This window comes from Bombus vosnesenskii, unplaced genomic scaffold, assembly GCF_011952255.1.
Source record: "Bombus vosnesenskii isolate JDL3184/JDL3185 unplaced genomic scaffold, Bvos_JDL3184-5_v1.1 scf7180000013294, whole genome shotgun sequence".
Lineage (NCBI taxonomy): Eukaryota > Metazoa > Arthropoda > Insecta > Hymenoptera > Apidae > Bombus > Bombus vosnesenskii.
In genome coordinates this window covers 1,032,158-1,053,519 of record NW_022882945.1, presented here as the reverse complement: position 1 = coordinate 1,053,519, position 21,362 = coordinate 1,032,158, and the positions used below count along the sequence as shown (strand labels likewise).

At 40.9% G+C, this 21,362-nt stretch overlaps 1 protein-coding gene across 2 annotated transcripts in view; it reads left to right on the top strand.

Moving 5' to 3' along the window:
- The window catches only part of LOC117232995 (protein apterous-like), a 54,437-nt gene that overhangs the window by 11,077 nt on the left and 21,998 nt on the right, over nt 1-21,362 (top strand). The window contains exons 2-3 of one of the 2 annotated variants that reach the window (XM_033492824.1): nt 4,412-4,703; nt 5,171-5,558. In XM_033492824.1, coding sequence (XP_033348715.1) covers nt 4,412-4,703; nt 5,171-5,558 — 680 coding nt within the window. The remainder of the gene's footprint in view (nt 1-4,411; nt 4,704-5,170; nt 5,559-21,362) is intronic. The other variant, XM_033492825.1, reaches the window with a different exon arrangement.

Sequence of the window (21,362 nt, the reverse complement as noted above, 5' to 3'; positions counted from 1 at the left end):
GACCTTTTCCATGGTGAAGGCAACGAAACGAGGATGCTCCTTTTGCATTTAGAATAATCAATGGAGTTTCTGAGAACAGAGTCTAGGATTGGGATTAGTAGACTGGCAAAGGACTAAATCTACGATACATCACGATCTGCGGTGTTAATTCTCAATTAACTCTCATGAATGGTTGCTATTAGTGTTAATCATATACTATATATCCATTCTTTGTTCCTATTCTTTATATCACACTGTGTCGAGTTCACACAATCGTTAACATACTTCATAAATCTTGCGATTGTACACTGCTTTGAAGAATGAGAGCGTTGTTCTTCCTGTTCACCTACTCTTCCTATAATCCTCAATATATAATCAATCCTTTCTTATTGTCGAAACTGACGAAAGATCCGTATATTATTTATAATTCTAACTGTTGCAACGGTGGAAACGGTTCGAAATTTAGGTTAGGTTACGATCCGAGAAGATATTCTAGTATGATCGCATACCAAAACGGGATTCGGCGAAAATGTTCGTGAGAAACGCGTGTTCAGATGGAAAAACAGAGATTTCCAGCCGCATTCTCTCGAGGAAATATCTCTATTTGCATTCGTTGTTGGCGCTTGTTTCGCCGCGATGCCCGATACGAGGGGAAGGTTGGGAAATCTCATTGAGGCACGTCAAAAGAAAAGCGGCGACCTATGTTGATACCAAAGAACATCTTCGCTCGCGGCTCGAGGAGTGCGACCTGGCACAATGGAGTGTTAAGAAATGCGCCTACATTGTTAAAAAAGCTGTGCATTGTTCGAGCGGAGGTTAATAATGACATTAAGCGTGGAACAGTGTATGAAAACCTGGTTGATTTCTTGCATGATGCGCCGGTGTTATCGGCGAACGTAACAAACGTTGTTGAACCAATAAAGGCAAGACTGAAGGTCTTGATGATCCGTTGTTATGGATGTAACATTTAAAAGAACGTTTCATTGTGATTGCCTGATATACATATACATGTAACAGATGTACAGGATGTCTTTATATGTGTATCTATGAATATGGTAGAAATATTTGAATCCATTAAATTTCAACATGTTAGTTTTTAATATAATAATAAATAATGGGGAAAAGAACGATTCTTTGTGAAAAAATATATTGAAAGTAGAGGTTTCTTTTCCGAGAAACGTAGTTTTCTATTTGTATATATAAATCGATATTTCAGTGTATGTACATACGTGTTTTAATTAAATACTGAATGAAAGAAACTGCATTTACAAACTGACATTGAGTAGACACGATGCTATCAATGACAGGAAGTGCATGACGACATTGTCCACTTTTATAAATAAAAAACAGGAATAGGAGCGGAAGCCCGTTAAATTAAAACTTACAATTATTGAGAAATTCTTAGTAATCTTTACAAATCTTTATAAATAAGTAAAATTAAGACCTTTGTCAAATCAATAACTTTGTGTAAGAAATAATAGAAAAGATAGAGGAAGAAAGAAGTATATTAGTTAAATCTATCAAGGGAATTAATAAAAAAGAGCAAAATTATAATTAACTTCATCTTCTTCCACGATATTCGGATAACGTTTGCGGTGAGCGACTCGAATCGTTTTGCTAAAAACCAGCATATTCCCTCGGAGAATCGAGTTCACCACCGCGGGGTGTCGTTGTTACTGTTAGCGGCAAGAAAGTCGCCCAATCAAAGTTCCAATCGAAGCTTAATCAATGATCTTCGAAGGAAACGAGCCACGACTCGCGATAGGTTGCACGCCAGAAGCACCAGAGAGACACGTCGAAATGCGCGTTCCACGGATTCTTTCCGCGACCCGGTTTATTACATAAGAAACAACGGCCGCCGCGTAATCGTTACGTTGCACAGTGAAAATCCGCCGTAACAAACGAACCTGGTAATTTCTATTAGTTTTCCCTCGTCGTGAAACACGCGGCGCCGCGCATGCGCGCTTTATCCGATCGATCTCTTTTGTGCCATTTCTAGGACCATTATCGTTCGATGAATCAGTTAATGGAAAAAAAGAAATAGAACAGAAAAAGATAGAAGTCGCTAGCCAACTTAGAGAATCAGAATCTATGTCGCAACTGGAACGCGAATTTAATAAGAAGATCGTCGTAGAGATATCTTTTTTCCTTTAGTATTATCCACAGATTGCTAAATCATGTTTATTTAATGAAAAAGAAAAAATATACTTGTTTATTGAAGATTTTGCTTTCGTTGAAATACACTTCGTTTACTTTTATCTAGGTAAATTAAAAAGTCGATTAACCTATTAGGGACAAGTGTTACGTTACATTTGCAATTGTTTTTCAATTAATTTACATTATTGAACGTTGTGTCACACAGTGGTTACGAAAGGGAATTTCAAGGATTCGTCTGATATATTTTTCAACTTTAAGTTCCAACAGAAGTTTTCATAATTTACCTGAGAGAAGATTTAAAGCAACGTTTCCTCTTAATAACTTAATGCTCAGAGTAAAGATTTTCGACAAAAGAAAAATTCCTTGACGCATGACTATTATCCACCGAAGGTACTAACTGCAAGTGCCATCAACTTTAGCATCGATCGTTGGAATACGAGCTTAAATTCGTCACAGTGGGGCATCACAGCTCAGAGTAGCGATCTTTACGACGTTCTATGCGCACAAGTTAACCGCCCTTCGGGCTCGATCGCAAACGTGCCGCTTCAACGGAGATGCAGTAAATACCGGTATCTGGTGTCGTAAAGTGCGGCATTGGTTTTCCACCCGAGAGAGAGCCTAAGGAAGCGTAGGGTCTCTATGACCTGAGTGAGAAGGAAATGGGGAAGAAAGGGTTCCCGGGTAAAGAAGAAAGGAAGGAGAAGTTGAAAGGTATTAGAAAGAGCGAGAAAGAGGGGTAGAGGAAAAAAGGGAGGCGGAAAGAGAGAGGGACAAGAAGGAGAGGACCAGGGCAGCTCGCCACGTAATTTATGTCTGGAGCGCACCGCGGTACGCCGCAACCGCGTTGACAGTTGAAACACGGCGGCGACTCGGATTGGTCGGCTCCGGGCGCCTTATAGGGTCGCGCGCATGCGCACACCGCCTTACGACATCCATCAGAGGCGACCGGCTACTGCCGTCAGCATGCCACTCTTTATCTTTCTCCTTTTCTCTAGACCCCTTGCCCTTTGCCGATGTCAACCGAGCCGTAATCCGCTGTCACTTTGGATACTGTCCCCGTCGCCGTCTTGCTCTTCGTGCCTGTTAGGTTGTTGTCCTATTTCGCCTATTCCAGTTGTCGGTCCGACAACGACGACCAGGAGTACCTATCCTACGCGGTTGCAACGTCTTCCGACCATGTCCTTTACGGTGCCTCCTCTTTGACTTCGGTGGAAAGTGTCTTCTCCATCTTCGGCTCTGCCTCAGATCGGTTACTTTTACCGGCGAGCTTTTTTCCTCCCTTCGTCGTTGCGAATTATATAGGTTTTTGAGCTGAGACTGGTCTACGACGCGTCCACGTTGACGCGGCGTTTTTCGACGTCCCTTGTCCCTTTGACTTAGAATCGATTCGATTCTATCCGAACTATTAATGAAAGCAAGCCTCCTTTCGTTACTTTCACCCTATCTCTATCCTTCCTCTGTTCTTCTCTGGTTGGTGATTTCTCGCGATCGACTTTTTGTTTATGGTGACACTGTTTGTAACGACTTTTGTGAACACTGCACAATGTAGGTGTGAGAATTTCGCTCGAGCAAATCGACTATGCTTTGTTTCGACGCAATTGCGGTTAGATCGGAAGGATTAGGTTCTTTCCACTCGGTTTTTCGATGCGACTACTGAACCGTGAACGGTGAAATACCGTCGATGCTCGTTCGGGTGTCGCGTGAGACCGCGTTGCAAAATACAGGCGCGTAAAACAATCGTTTAACACCGCAACATTACAGTTCAATTAACGTATTAGGCTCCATTCGCGTGGAGAAATTTGCATTCCCGTTGTCATCGAGCCTTTTAGCCATTCCTATCGTACAATAAGATTAAAGCCATCGAACTAATGTTATTTTCCTGTCTTATGATCTTTTTAATTGCTACTTAAGCTAGCGTTAGTTAATCGCTGTTTTTACACCGTGTCAGCCGCGAAATATGGACATATTATTCGTAATTTGTAACTATGTAATTCTCTAGCAGTAAACTAAAGTTATACTCTGTTACAATCTGCTTTTGTTAAAAATATCGGATCGTAGAGAAATAAATAAAAAATACATTTTTCACTCTTTAGCCGTGAGCTCTCCATTTCCAATAGATAAAACAAATTTATGTTTAGCTCCTATATCTTTGATCGCGATCACAGGTATATAAATTTTGTATAAATATTCTTAATTCAGACATACGTAAATATTATAAGATATTGATTGTAAATTTTGAAAATTTCTAAAGTGTATGATTGTATGTTTGTTCCAGCAGCCGGCCAGCTCGCAGGAGCGTGGCAGCGGCTTGGCTGTGGGGCGTCAAGGGGGGCCCGGCAGTGCGGGGGGGCCCGGAGCAGTGGACCAGGCGAGGGACCTAAGTCCCTGCCTCCCTGCGTCTATGGGCGACGCTGCACGACCTACCACCTTACCGTGCAGTCCTCCTGCCGCCCACCATCACGGGCCCCATCATACACCCCTGCATCAGACCCACTGTGGAACAAACAACAACTGCTACGACGGACCTACCACCCCCTACGACTCTAGGGATTATGATTCTCCCGGAGGTACGTGTTTGTATTATCTTTAGCAATATTTAATTCTTTATCACATCGAAATATTTCGAGTATTTCCAACTTTCTTTCATATCGTACAATTTTAAAGTATTTAATGCGAAAATTAATTCGATGCATTTAGATTTACTTGTTTCTAACAAGCATCTTAAACTGAAATATTTTAATGTTTCACGACAATTTAAAAACAACCTCACGCGTGTTCGTATTGGCAACTTCGCGTGAATTGATCGAATAAGGAAAATTATTTTATTTGGTAATCGAATTTACATTGCACGTACCACGAACAAACCGGTAATTTTGTATAAAGACACATCGGACTAATTTACACCCGTAATAACATTTAGCGATTCAAGTAAAAATTGTTTTCGATGATTCTTAATTTTCTTTCATTTTTAAATCGACAATCTTAATTTGTAAATTAAACGTCATAATTCATTACCCATTGAAACGCTTGTCAGGTGGCCAAGAATACAGGAATAGCAACAGTAATTTCGAGAACCCCAGCGACTTGACCATGCCTCCGCATACGACGCACCATCATCACCATCATCACCATTCGCATCTGCACCCGCAGACTCACTCGCAGGAGCAACAAACCACGGACCACTTGCACGCTATCCCAAAGCTGGAGCCACCACCCACTCCTCCCGCACAGTCTGAGGATGTTCCGGGGGTGGTTTGCGCCGGATGCGGTCTACGGATATCCGACAGGTTTTACTTGCAGGCGGTGGACAGGCGGTGGCACGCGGCCTGCCTTCAATGCTCTCACTGCCGTCAAGGACTCGATGGCGAAGTCACTTGCTTCAGCAGAGACGGAAACATTTACTGCAAGAAGGATTACTATCGGTGAGTCGATGCAGACATTTGTTACGGTGATTAACCCTCGACTGGTGGCCCGACGAGGAACGTTACGTAAGCGGTCGAGGTCGATTTGACGGAGTTTTCTTATAAGAGATTGTAATAGGCAGACTGTAGACATTTATGCAAATCCATATTTTTGTGAATAGCTCTTATCTTTTCGTTAATCATGTGTGATCATGTTGATCATACTTACCAGTCTTGGCTTGGGATTTACCAATCTTTAAGATTTATCAATCAGATATTAATACGAGCTATGCGTTGTTCGTTGTCAGTGATTAAAAGCTTTAAATTGCTGACAATAACCGATTATAAAATAATATACAAAGAATTTTATATTATAAAGGCTCGTTTTAGAAATTGCTCGTTTAAAACTTTATGCTCGTAGATGGAAAACGAGTTTAAAAAAAAAACGCAATTAAAATAGGGATCTATATTAGTAAGCAGTTGGCTTTTTATCATGAAGATAAAGTCACTACCTCTCATTAAAGATTCGTAACGATCGCCAATAAGTATCGTCGAGGCGAGTCATAAAAGCGAAGTTTCGAACGTTTGTAGACCTTCCCGTTAACGAGTTTTCTAATGATTTTGTCTAGTGAAACGTCTTGGGATTGTACGCATTAAATAAATTAGGTACATGTCCTATATCGATCCATTCCTCTCATGCACCCATTCTAATAGCTTCGGCCATGGTTTACAACTATATTTATATCTGCACGAATCTTCATGCGGTCGACTGCTAATCTTCCCCGCTAAGCAATTAAAATGAAACCACAAAGTATAGTGTCTTTGGTTTTTATCGACAATGTTGCCCGAGGAAATCCGTAGTGGTCGACTTCCTATCGTTACAGTGAAACAACGATATTCGCGTAGCTATAGCCAAATTTTGTGTTCCACAGATCTCAGTCATTCGTAATTATTCGCTACAAGTAATATGAATGAAAGATTAGTAATGTATCGATATCTTAAATTCTACTCTTTATTCCTTCAAGATTAAAATCATTTTAATGAACATAATTAAGAAGCTCAAAGGCAGTTTTTATTGAAGAAAATATAAAATATAATGTATCACAGAAAATACACTTGTGTCATTGTTCCACTGACATTTAATTAATCAATTACACTCAATCACATAATTTCAATCAATACTTAAAATTTTTCTAACATATTAAATTTTCGATGTTGTAAAAAATTAAGTTCGCTCGATTCTCCTATATTTTTACGTTATATTTTCGTTTTGAATTTTTCTTCACGTCAATAGGGCATGTTATACGGTGCAAAGAAAATGCTAGGTCGCTCGTCACTAGAGCAAGTCAACCGCAAAGCGGTAATTTCTGTAATTTCAGAGACCATTCGAGGAGACCATCCGCGATTTCAGAGAGCGCGTGTGATTTCAAAGTAGGCGAACGCGTTTGCGCAACGAAGGCCTCGAATCTCCTCGGTCACGATGATAAGGGCTCGTTTTATCGACGTGCACGCGATTGACAGTGAATTACCATTGCACCGAGTAGCTAGCCATCGAGGCGAATCACGCATGGAATAACAAAAAATTATCGTTACAGAGAGCGACTCGCGGAAAACAATAAGATACCATGCGTTTATATAAGTCGACTTGCTTTTCCTCTGAAATGCACGTTATTCCGAGAACGTGCATTCTCTTCCAAGAAAAACTTTGTATTTCGTGTTGAAATTTTACAAAAAACACGATCAGGCATCATCGATGTACAGTGGTTACGAAAAGTATCTGCATATCGTTGTACCTGTGGTAGCATTTGCATACTAATTAATTAGATTCAAGTATATTAAATTTCGTATCATATAATAGTACTTTCATACTATTATAAAAATTTCATACTATGGAAATTAAATCTAAAACCTCATAAGAAAACGTTTCGTTGGAAAATGAAGGTATGTGGAAATTATTTCTAGCCTCTTTTTAGTGTAGCTTTCTAATTTTTATATTCTGAATTTTTCTATTCTTGTATTTTATATTCCGATACGATAAAATCATATTAACCATAACATATAAGAATTGAAAAGTTTTTGATAGTTTTACAGCTATTTGACAGCATGTGTTGACTACGTATTATTTAACGACTTGACATTACATTCATCCATTAATTTTTGGTTATGTAAAGTGAAGTGATTTGAAAGAAGATCGATTCCGTATAAAGCGATTTAGAATTTTATTAGAAACTATTAGAAGATGAAAGGATAAAATTTATTACTTTGGAAGTAAAAATGATAATTTCTATTCACGACAACGTTCATAGACTATTCATACACGACTATTCATAGAAAATTGATCCATTAAGCAATACACGAGCGTAAGAGCTTCACGTAGCATAAGGATATTAAAGTGCACAAGCGTATTCGTCTTACCTAATCTACCTAATACTCCGAAACAACGTTAGAACCAGGAAAAAAAGCTTATCGATGCGATCGTCCTCTTTTGCAGATGTGCGAGACCTTTCCCCAGATTTCTACTCAAGCGGTTCCTCAATTAGTCAACTTTCCCTATCGGGATTATAAACGATAAACGCAAATCCGTAATAAGTTACGCAATCCGTGGTGATTTCCGTATTGTTAGGGATACGACGACAAGCGTATCACCTTAAAAATTACGTGATTTTTATGAGAAACACAATGAAATTCTCATAATCATAAAGTCATAATAAGAAAGACGAATCTGATGGATAATTTCCAGAAACATAGAATTTGTCCCTATTTATATATTATTTAACTATTTTGAAAGTTAATACTTCAATACCTAACACTCTGATTAATGAACTATTTTTTCTGCAATCTGTAATTTTCTAAATCTATGACAAGCATAAAAGATATTTTCATAGATAGCTATGAAAATAAGTAGATAAAATTGTAAGTTTTAGTTTATGCTATCGCTGTTGTTACTAATAAAATGGATCATTTTAACAAAAATTACATTGTTTTATTAAATCGTTTCATTAAACTTGTTGAAAGCTTTCTATTATAGTTTGCAAATTATAGCGTAGAAAATTATTCTTTCAGTTCTTATCAGTAGTTGATTTCCGACAAAATTTTATAGAAACGGATTTAAAGATGCAGCGGCACTGATGCGCTGTGTGCTTGTCAAATAAATTTTCGCAATACTTGGTCCATCTCTACCTAAAGTATCCTAGACCGTTATTCGTGTTGCGCCAAAAGCGAACTTGGCACAGCTCCGTAAGAATTCCCTTACGTTTAGCCGGCACTGGTGATTCCCATTCCGAGAAACAATTGCGCCCTCGACGTTCGCGCTCCAGTACACGGAAATCACCTGTCTTGCCATATTTCGTGCCCCGGTTTCAGACACTAATCCTTGTCTAGCAGGGAGTCAGAAGTCAATCGTTCCTCCTGGTGAACGATCTTTTAGAATGAAAATCGTTCGCGAGTCTTTTCGAATGCTTTCGGGTGAAACTTTCGCGCCGTGTTTGCGATTCGTTTGGAGAAATGTCGATTTCCCGATGTCAAGATTTTGTAGGGAGATAGAAGAGTAAAAAATGTTTTGCTTCGATCAAGAACTTCATATATTGTCAGATTCTTTATCGTAAAAGTTATGATTCGAAGTAATATTGGCCAATTCTGTCAAGGAATAGCGTCAAATTGTATTTCTGTTGTTCTTTCATCAATTTTATTCAATTTCATCCAATTTCAAGGAAAATTGAACCTATGATTTCCGGCTATTTAAATTTACCTAACTCGCCAAAGTTATTCTGAAGTATCCAATACAACTATTCAAATCAACAACCACTAAACTAGCCCCATATAACCACCAATTCAACCACGTATCAACAAATCCATAAATCTTCCTTTGCAACCCACATCAGAAATGAAAATATCAAAGTTGCCCACTCGTATCGCGATGCCTCATTCCACATGCTCCGATCGTTCTTGTTCGATCGACGAGCGAAATAATTTAAAGGTTCATGAGAGAATATCGTTGCGGGCACCATGGTCGAGAGGGACAGGGAACATCGTGTTGGGCCGTGGAGTAGGCCTCACACGGCGCGGATATTAGCGTACTCCCTCGCTCTGCTCGATTCGCACACACGGCTGTTCGCCGTACGTACGGACTGGCCAGTCCATCGACTAATGGTCACGACTCGACCATTTACCTCCGGCGAAGCGTCGATTCTTGATAAGTAAATCACCGTCGATCTACATTTCACGAGCGACGGACGATATACACGTGCACCGGGCTGCACGTCATCGCGGATGGTGCACCAGCGCCGTCAACCCCCGGATGTCCCTTCGATGCACTTGCCTTTCTCTATTTTTTTCCTTTCATTCTCAGTCTCCTTGACTCTTGAATCGACCTTCGACCTTTCGTACTTTGTTTCCCACTCGAATTTTAATATTTCTTTTCTCTGTTATCGTTCGCTTTCTTAATTGAATGACGGATGAGAGTTGTTGGAGGAAGTTTAAGTAGGCTGCTTGGTATTCACGAATTTTTAAAGAGGCTTTTATTAGCGGTTGAATTGTATTCTAGGCTCTCCTATACAGTGACTTACTAATTAATAAAATTAGCGGATAGGTAAATAAGTTGCCGTTTACAGATTCATGTTGCTCAATTTTATTATTTCACATCGAAGAGGACAATCGATGATTTATTTGTTTGATTACCAAATTTGTTACTGGTACGTAAGAAAACTTCGTAGCGTTGGTTTTCGAATGTTAATTTAAAATCAAATTTCAGCCACTGTCGGAGAAAAGTGGAATCGCGCTTGGTCGGATTGGTTAAATATTCTAAAACGTTCAAGCGTTCCATGCATATAGTAATTTTACAGTTATTTGTGATTCAACATATGGTCACGGAGATCGTAGATAGCCGTGATTCATTATTACATAAATCATTAAACGCGTGACAGAAGCTGAAGTCGCTCGACTCGAAGCCGCGTTGCAATTTCGGTAGCCAGACACCCAACAGAGGTTCCTTTTGCTCGTCTTCCGTCCTCCGCTTCGTCTGCACGCTTTCTGCTCGCTCGTGGACGCGGTGGTATGCCTCGAAAATCACGCCAGCCGATCTCAGAGGCCACGGTCGAGATCCCCCTGGATAAGGAGCTGGTTTTATCGCGCAAAGCAGGACGCGCGAGTGAAGACACCCTGTGACAGCGACGAGATTAGAACTCGCGAAGGGAGAATGTCGTTTAGACGTTCTTGCACACGCGTTTCGGCGATCCCTGTGTCGTGTGAGATTCTACAGATTAAAATTAACGGAATATTGCATTGGTCTAGTCGATTAATTTTTAGATTAAATTTGAGATTGAATGGAATCAATCAAAATTTGGGATTTTCACAATTGAGCAATTATGATGATCGTCGTGGATTGGTTAACGTTTGCCTTTTTATCGTTGTTGATTTACACAAATATTTCTTTCGCTGAATCAAATGGAAAGCACCCAAGATGATTTTTTTTAGATGAATAATTTACAAAAATGTGGGGAGCAACTTTGCTGGATAATCGGGATATTTGAGGTATAAAGATGAAATTAACAGAACTGAAAATCGTCGTAATAAATTTATAACATCGTCCTATTCGCACCAGCGTGATACCGCGACTGTCTGACTTCGTATTCCGCCGGCTCATACTACTGTGCTCGCTTCAAACAGGTATATGTGCATAAAACTAAACAAAATAGAGTTGAAAATGCCTCGAAAGATTCAGTAAGGCTAATAGTAATATGATACCTTTAATATCTATATAAAATTCATGTTTTTTTTAATCAATTATATCGAAGAATCTAAATAAAAGTGAAAATATCTCGATGAAAATATCACGGACGAAAATTCATCTTGTGCAATGATACTTTGATCAAAGTAGAAAATGGCATAGTGTCTAGTCAGGTTTTCGGGATTTCCGGCAGGAAAGTTGGACGCGTTTCCTATTGTCGCCCAGGTAGAGGAACTTTATTCGTGGCCGGATAGTGTGTCGGCGTTACGCGATATCTACTAGGAAAAGGAATAAATTTGTCGCTGCTGCGATGCGCGCTGCGATTCCTCGTGATTTACTCGTGCGGCACTCGTAAATTAAGCCTTGAAATTTGAGAACGTAGATTTCCCGTTGATGCGATTGTGTAAGACGAGCCCCCCCGGTTTTTTGCACGCGCGCGGATCACGTGGATTCGTCGTTCCGTGCCTGAGATGCAAATGCCGTGGTCGCCGATTACGCGAGTACTCGCGACTTGTTCTCTCTGTCTCTTTGTTTGAACCAGTGTGGGAGGATCGACGAACCTTCTGATAACGTTCGTTTACCAGATAGCGGGCTTTTTTTCAGTCGACGGGGCCTTTGAGATCAGCGACTCTTCCTCAGAACGAGTAAAGAAAACACGATGATGAAATACAAGGAAGACATGGAAACTTTCGGAGCGATATATATTTTACATTTGGGAATCGTAAGAATTTAGAAAAGAAGAATTACGATATTTCGTTACAAATGACAATGTGTTCCTCTAAATAATCTTCCATGTAACGTACCTATTCGATGTATCGAAACTGGTGTTCCAGATTATGTATTTCGATACTACTGTACGCAACTTCTATTCTTTAATTCGCAATTCAGTAATTTGAAATTCACATCAAGGCTAAAATTCTGATATAATCGCCATCTGCCTTTAGTCCATAACACATACAGCGAATTTGACTCGATATGACAATCCAGAGTCCACACCACACCCTCTAACGAAGCAACATACACCGAAACCGTCCAACAACTCGACTCGTTCTCAGTTAACCGTTTAAAATTCAGAGAGCAAGTCGTCGAAACCAGTGACAACGGTGACCAAGAGTGTCGAAGCAGAAGGTGTGGCGGGGCCGTGTTCTCGCTGCAAGCGGCCCTTGCACGCGAGCGGACAACTTTGGACGCGTTTCCTCGTGGTGTGTCCTCGCGAACCGGTACACTGTACACGCGTGTACACGGTTGCATACACAGTTGCTTACCGCGTCATACAAGAGTGACAGCCAAGATGGAATAGCGCAGACATCCCGTCACGACACGGCTTTGGGCCCGAAACTCTTATCTCGGTGGCTCGCATGTGCGATCTGTGCCGTCGTTGCCGCATAGCCAGCGTGTCGTTGGCTGCTGGCTGTCGCCGCGACCGGTGTTATTAGGCGACGCGCGTTCGCGTGTCCGTCCAGTGAACTCGGTTTTACGCGCGTGACACCCTTTCGTAACTCCCGCGTCGCGGCTCTAGATCGGAAGGAATTATTTCCAGCAGCGGGCCCGAACTCGTTCGTCTAGCTCGCGGACCCAACGATCGATTGATCTAACGCGACCAACCGTACACGTGGCTATGAGGTTTGTAGGATCGAGTTACGCGGATGGACTCTTGGATGGATGGTCGATTTCTGGGTTTGAGGCGTTGACGTTAAACGAAGATGATGGCGAGAAGCGGAAGAATTACTTTAGGGAATTTAGGACAATTTGGTGTATATTATTATAATATTGGGTAGCGTTCGAGTAGTGGCTGTGTACTATTTGCTTGTTAGGATAGGTTAGGTCATCTTTGGTAAGTTAAAGTAGATCTTAGGTTTCTTGGGAGTTTTAACACGTTAGATGCTTATGACATATGTGTTAAATAATGATTAAATAATGCTGTTGTGTTGGAGAATGTGTTGGAGACGTTTGATGGAATGTTGAATAGTGTTCGGGTAGTGGATATTTGGATGTTAAGACAGCTTAGGATTTTCTAATATTTTGATATATATTAGATGATACTGAAGACGTAGATTCGTGTATTTCGGACGCAAACGAACTATGTAGCGAACATGTATGTTGGAATATGATATTTCAGGGATGAATAGCCATATTTTTAATAGCATCAAATACACAAACTCAATTTGCTTCTTGTGTAATATTTTTCCAGGCCAAATAACCGTATTTCGAATCGATGTAATCATTGGTACACAGTCTCGCTTTCTCAGTAATCTCTTCTTATCACACGCCTTCAGAAAGAACTCGGCCGAGCACGAGAAGTTACAAAGAGCGCGCCTTATCCAGTGGCTAACCAGATCTTGATATTTTGACATCGAACAGGATGCAATTAGCGAAAAAGAAAGACGAAGCGAAAGAGTAGCTACAATTTAGCGATGGATCGCCACAGGTGCTTTTCGAGTTATCCGGCTCATCCATTTCGTTTTCGGACGAGAATGTCAAGCAGCTTTGAATGTTTTAACGAGCCACTTTCCAAGCGAAATATGAACGTCTGGCTGGCAGACGGTAGAACGTCGAAAGTGGCTGGTCACCTCGCGTGTTAGCTCGGCCCGGCCCGGTGGCTTCGTCGTAAAAATTGCTTGCGCGTAAAGAGATCGTTGCTCGCCGTGCTCTAAGAGCTTCCTGGATCGTTCAAGTTTTTTTCTTCTCTTCTTTCCTCCTCTTTTCCTCCGGAATCGCCTCTGTGTGTTCCTCGGGCTGAAATTACTTCGCGGTGCTAGCCCGTTGGTCTTCGGCCTCCGTCTTTGTCAGACGCGTTTGTTCGAGCTTTAGTATCGCCGTTAATATGAGCAGCGTCGGCAATCGAAGCGTGTCCAGCCCCCTGATCGCTGATAAATTGCTCTAATGCGACTAATGAACTACCCGCTACAAGAGTTAGCCGTGCGCACGTTCGCGGATGTTTTCGAGGCGAGCATGCTCGATGATGCCTCCTTCGCGCGCGCAAGTATTCAGTATTCACACACGGCCAAGTTCAATGCCGGCTGGTAATTAATTCGGGGCTCCGTCTCGCTTCGGGGACCGTTTGGAATTTCTTGCCCACACCGCGCCACGGCAAATTCGTCCGCGAACCATGCAGATTCGTTACGTGGGCGATGGAAGAAACCGGATGCCCGGATTAAGGGTGCAAAATGAATGGAACGAGGATCGTTTAGGTCTTTCTCGGAAATTCTTCGTGAATACTGGAACAAGGTCTTTGAAACTAAGGGGCTTTCTGAAAAGAAGGGCTTTTAGGTATGTGATAAATATATAGATGCTTTTTTTTTAATGAAATAATTTTATAAAATATCATTTTACGAAATGTTAATTTATTTGGTAAATATAGAAAAATAGTGTTTTTTGAGGACTATTAGAATTTTAAATTGGGACCTTAGGTCGCATTGAAAAACTAGAACTAGACCTTCCGATGTAATTTACATACTTGACTCTTATCTTCTGAGCTCTTTTTTCAGAAAACTTTCCAATTCGTTTCTTTTTTTTTTTTCTTTAATTGTGGATATTGACGTAAATGGAGGTCATAGGATAGTAACTTCGCGATGCCTGGTTTCTTGGCTAAATCCGATTAGGAAGTAAACTGCTGATTCAGCGACACAAATTAGTAGAAACTTGGAATATTTTAATCTATTCAATTCTGTTGATTTTCAATCATTCGATGATCAAAGCCATTGGTGAAACTCACTGTTCCATTCTCTTCCACTTTTGATGAATTTTTCTAAAATATAAAGCGGTGTTAGATAAGATGTCCGCACCGAGCTACTCATTATTTATCGAGTAAACCCGCAGCACTGCCACGTGGGACGCTGGACACGCATAATTTATCACCAACGTTTTTGCATACAGCGAAATGTATGAACTTCGACGAGCAACCACGCGAACGTGTTTCGTGAATTGGATGTTTTCGAGGTTCGTTGAAATTGCTCGACAATCGTGGAACGTGATTTATAAAAACGCATGTTAATATTCACTCGAGAATTTTGAAATTTATAATAATTTGTTTCGGGAAGGTGAGGTCAAGTGGTTCATTAATTATAAACTCGCATGTTTACTGAAATACAATATTTGTGGTTTACCACGAAGAATTCGATGAACGTGTTTCGTAGATGAGTTAGTAAGTCACGTTCGATGACCGATTCGAAGATTTTTCTGTTATTAATAAACCAATATTTATATTACGATGTTCATTAAAATGTTTGATGCGTCGTTATATTTTCACGATGGAAGATACACGAGCGCATAAAATTCACTTATTCCTTGTGCAACCAGAGATACGTTTGAACCGGTTCGCCGGAATATCCTGCGACCGCTTGGTAGCCGATGGCTCTGTTTCCTCAGGACTCGAACGACTTAATGTCGCTACCTCTTAGCCTTCATTTTATCTTCTTCGGATTCCGGTTACCTTCGAGTCTTACAAACCCTATAATTTCAATCTTCCGCTTAAAACGCCCCTGTTTCTATATTTTAATATTTCAATTTTCTGCTCTTCATATTGTTAATTTCCTGTATAAAAGAGTAGCATCTACAGAATCGTTAACTGCAAGACATTAAGCGGCATATATTTTCTTAAATGTCGGAGTGTCGTTATCTTACCTGATAAAATTACATTACATATTCATATTACTTCTATTTAATGCCAAACCACATAAGCAATATTTTATTCGAAAAAGAATATAAAACAAGACAAAAACTTCCTTTCTCTACGAATCTTCTATATACATCCAAGATCATCTAAAATTCGTGCAAAATCGTATATCTTTTAAACGACGTTATTCGAGATTGGCGCGGATAACGAGCGTGTAGGAGGACGTTCTTAATTACGTATGAAAAAGAAGGGATCGGAGGAAAGAAGAGAGAAGAGAGAGAACACTAAGGAAATGATCGTGGATCGGGCTTGGTGAGCTCGACTTCCTGGATTTTCTGGAGGCTGGCTCTCTGGCTGGTGGCAGCGGTCATGCATCGTGGCCACGACTTGCATGTACGTCAGGATTCACGTTCGCGCGATTCACCGGCGTTCAAAGCGCATCTCCTCGCGCGGCCCGTGCGTGTCTCGTTGCGCACGGGTATATTAGCGGCAAAGCGTGCGTGTTCATAAACCACGGGGTCGCGTGCGTACCACCACCTGCTGAATTTTGTCTTCACGATACTGTCCTCGCGTATATACTGTCTCTCTTCAGAGGACTAATTAGAAGACAGAAATTTCCTCGGCTTACTTTTTCCTTTCTGGATCATTCAGCTTTTTTCTTCGTACAACCAGAAGATGGTGGGAATGCGTTTGAAAAATGAATTTTGCGGCTCTTTCAATTTGTTCAAGGTTTAGATGTGAAGATCACTAGAAATCCTCTGAGGATGCTGGGATGGAAATTATGCATGTAATTTTGCTAAAACGATCGATAGTTTTTTGAAATAAGAATATTTGGCGTATCGTATGGCGGGTTGTATTGGAACGTAATGACTGGAATTTTATTATATAGCATTCATTTTTTGTAACATATATTGAAATATATCAATATACGTATGAATACGTACGACATGTACGAAAATTTAGGAAAACTTGTAAGTGAAGTCATTAGGAAATTATTAAAACCTTCTAGAATTATATATTAGATATCTCATTTGAAATCTTATATAGTTATAAAGAATTTATATATTTGACATTGCAATAACTTCATAAATTATATATAATTAAATGAAATTTAATTTCCATTATATACACATGTATAATACGTCTCACGATGGGCAAAGACAAGATCGCAGGGTATAGATTACGATACTAGGAAGACGGTGCGTGCAGCTCGACACCGAGCAACTATGTTTTACGATTTCCTCTCGATGAGACTACCGAAGTGGTCTGACTGCAATTAGCCCTTATCTGATCGCATTAAATTTTGATTAGGATCTCACATTTAACGTCTCAATCCTCCAATGATGCGCTCGCGTGAAGTCGCCGTTGCAATTTGGCTGTTGCACTCGAAAAAGCAACGATTATCCCTTTCTCCATTCCATCCACTCGTCTCACGTAACGTTGTATATTGTTAATAATCGCTTAGCCAATGTCGCTAAATTTCATTCCAAGAATAGAATAGAATGGAACATAATATCAGACACGCTCACAACGATTACGTTTTTGATCGAGTTTCCATTTGCGAAGACATAGATTCATGCACTGATTAATTAGATTTATTAATAACATGCATTCACATTTCAGATTTTTTTCCATCCACGATTTTTTCAGATCAATATTTCATCCAATTAATAGTTTATGAATCTTTCATTGAATTTTACAAACTTTTTTTTATAGAAAACAGGTGAAACGAGGATACTGGCGTTCTTTTCGATACTTCAGCTCCATCGAATGGGAGATAATATTTATACGTAATTTGTTTATGATATATGTACGTGTTTGTTATGGCTCTTTTATGTTATCTAAATTATATGATATGAGTAAAAAAATCCAAGTTCATTGTTTAACGCTGAACGATTTAAAAATGCTTGAAAAGTGAAACATTGAGGCGTCAGGAATGAAATCGAGATGACCAAGGACCTCATATCGAGAACGCTCAAGCGATGGTCTGCCGTTGAAAAGCGACAAGAGTATTTCTCGTGGTTTCAACTGGTCGAAACGATCGCGGAGGATGTCCTTTCGGGCGCAGGAAGTGGTCGCCTTAAATCAACGGCTTGCAAAGGAAATAGCCAGTGGTAATTGAGCCATAACCCTCGGCCGGCGAACACACAAATATTTCAGCGCCGGGAGCTCGCTCATAATTTAGCCCTCATAATTAAGATGCGCCGCGCAGACTCCGGACCCGCTGGAACCCCCTGCTCGCGTCGTACGCGCGAGAATCCTTGCTCGAAAAAGAACGAGCACGAGGCCACAACCAGTCGTCCCGAAACATCCTCACGAAAACAGATACGACTCAGTCCGGAACGAATTCTTCCGAATCACTTTCACAAACCGACACGATACTTTGACAGGAATCGTTTATCTCTACGCGATGATGGTTTCTCATATGTATTACTTTGTTCTTCTTGCTTTGCAAATCCGAACTTTCATGGATATAACGAAAACGATACGTAGAACCTAAATAGGAATTTCCTTCATCTTCTAAATATTTTAAAGAGTATACTGTACTTTAGACCGTACTGTACTTTATATATTATATATATATGTCTATCTTGTCTATTTAAATTTTTCCTAAAAGCACAGGCATTCGCAATCCATTCATCAATCACCTATTTCGATATATAATCATAAATAAATAATTAAATAAATACCTCGTGTAGAATTGAGAAGCATTCATTGAATTCCAAACAAGAATATCGATTGCCTAGATATTTAACCTTCCAGTCTAAACACTTTCAACGCCCGAAAATTGCACTTACCCTCGTGAAATAACCGTAAACGCTATTCCTTGTGTCTCAGCGAACCGATCTAAACCACCGTAACACTCTTCCCGCCTAGTTACGTGTAGCATAGCAGCAACAAGCGGAAGAGGAACCTGGTTTCGCGAAGTGATGGCAAAAAGTGTTGCATTAATCAGGACGCAGGCTAGCACGTAGGGGGCGGCGTGGTGGCCGGAGCCACGGTGCAACGATAACGAGGCACGGGGACATAACTCGGTGCGTCCACCGTGTTACGATCTAAGAAAGGGGCCGAGAAATACTGCGACACCGGGACGGCTACCGATGATGCATGTCCCAGAAGTGGCCGAGAGAGGCTGTGCACGCGTATTATGTTACCCGGTGCGACGCACCACCACTCCGTACCGTACGTGCGTCCCGACACACCAGGTCGTGACTCTATCATATTTATGTCCCTGGTCGGCCGTTTTCTCCAGAGGGAACGTCGAAATTCCGGGGGAACGCGGTTTAGATGCGGGACCAGATAAGGGGAGGATCTTCGATGGACGTTCGGTTATCTCCGCCACGGTGTCTAATCAGTCCTCAGTATGTAGGAAAACGAACGGAGGAGAGCGATATTAGGGAGAGAAAGGAACAAGTCGCCGTTCCGATGTACTTTAAGGGCCGATTTCGAAGATACCCTCGCATTCCAACAGTGTAATAGCAGCTGGCCGACTCTACTCGCTGGGTTATCGCCCCGGTTGCCTCGTTAAGCGTCGCTTTTTTTTCTGGTAGCCGGGGGAAAGGATCGTCGCGCGATCGATTTTCAGCTACTTGAAGAGGAGAAGATCGTAGAACGATCGATGGGAGAGGATTGATGCTCCTGGAGGTCTTTGTACGACCTCTATTCATGCGTCCACCGTGTACACGGGTGCTGCTGGAACGAGTGCTTGTTGCCGATGGCTGGTTTAATGACAACGAAAAGAGTGACAGATTGAATGACGCTCATTAGAGGTATTATTCGCGCCTCTGATGGCGGAGGAGCAAGTATTCGCGGGATAGAACGGTGTGAAGAGTATGGTGACGATCGAACGTTGAGTCACGGTGGGAGTGTTAATCCTCTTGAATGATCTCTTAAGATTTACAGTGTAATTCTTCTCGTAAATATTAAAATACTTGACGGAATTGTATAAAATGATAATCGATTCGAATCAATCGTTATCGATCGTAAAAAAATACACGAAAAGTTTGTAAAAGTTAGAATTATAGGAAAATAACAAATGGAATAAAATAAACTATGAAAGATAAAAGTATTTACCTGTTAGTTGGCATTTTATCTAGTAAACGAAACGGATCCAGATAACGATAACGATTCAATGATACGCAAAACGAAGTGAGCATACGTATGGTACAAATAGTTTATTCGTTCGTTCGGAGGTTGAAAAAAAGAGACCGCCAGGATATCTCGATGTCGTAGATCCTATGTGAGATACCACGACCAGCCCGTATTTGTCTCGCGACACCTGCACGTAGGACACTTCATGTATCAGCCGCAGGATGCGAACGGACGCAGCGAGAACACGAATGATAGCTCCTCCGAGCGGCGATATACCTTCTCGCCATTATCAGATTCGCCAGCAATGGCGCCCCGCTAAGAGTCACTTGTCCGTTTGCGTTACAACTACCGTCACATCGACTTTTTTCACCTGTTGGTGTTGGTCGCTATTAATTTTTAATAATCCTCGAACTGCGATGACGATCATTTTCCATGTCCCCTTTAAATTTGCCCGCGTAGTCTCGTAATATTCTTCAATAATACTTTTTCTCCTTTATTACAACATATCTCTTATCTTTTTACCAGATTATTTTTCATTTACTTTCAAATTTTTATTTGTTAAGATATCTATTGAAGATTAAAATTTAATTAATGCGTCGAGATATCAAAAGCACTCGTGATACTTGATAAATACAAAATTATATATAGTTACACTTGATAAATATCACAAAAAGGAGCAATAGTGGCAAAGGAAAATATTAATTGGATTCACTTGCAAGCTCTCGGTGTACAAATATGCCAAAAATGATTTTCAAGAATCCGACAGGAAATTTTCACCGAAAGGTTTAGATCAAAATTAATTAGCAATAAAAAGCCAGAAACAACATGTTGATGATTGTATTCATTATGCAAACATTTCGTCCCAGAAAGAGAACGACAAAACTTATGAAACAGCCGCACAATCTTATATTCTTTTTGTGAATCCTCCATCATCGTCACGAATTTCACTCAACATTTCATCAAGTATTCTCCGTTATCAAACTCTACCAACGTTACAGTGTGCAATTTCAGAGACAGTCGAAACGGTTGAAAGGGTCCCCTGTTCGATACCCTGAGGCGGCAGTCGAAGCTCAGTGGTCCTTAATTCGTACGCATGCCAGAGACGCGTTCGCGTGTGTAAACCTGGTTCTGCATATGCCTCGTATTCGTACGGAGTTTTTACGAGTGGCTCGGCTGTTGGTCATCGTTACTTCATAAGAGGATTCGGCGTAGCCCGGCAGGGGGTCCATCTTGGAGGGACCCGCAAGGTCACGATGAGTCGTGTGTCTACCACAGAATTGCGAGTGTCACCACATAAACCATCCCCGCAAAAGTATCGGGTTACTGCGATTCTCGACCCTCGACTACCCTCCTTCTTCTTCCTGTTCTCCGTGTGCCGTCTCCAGCGATCCTT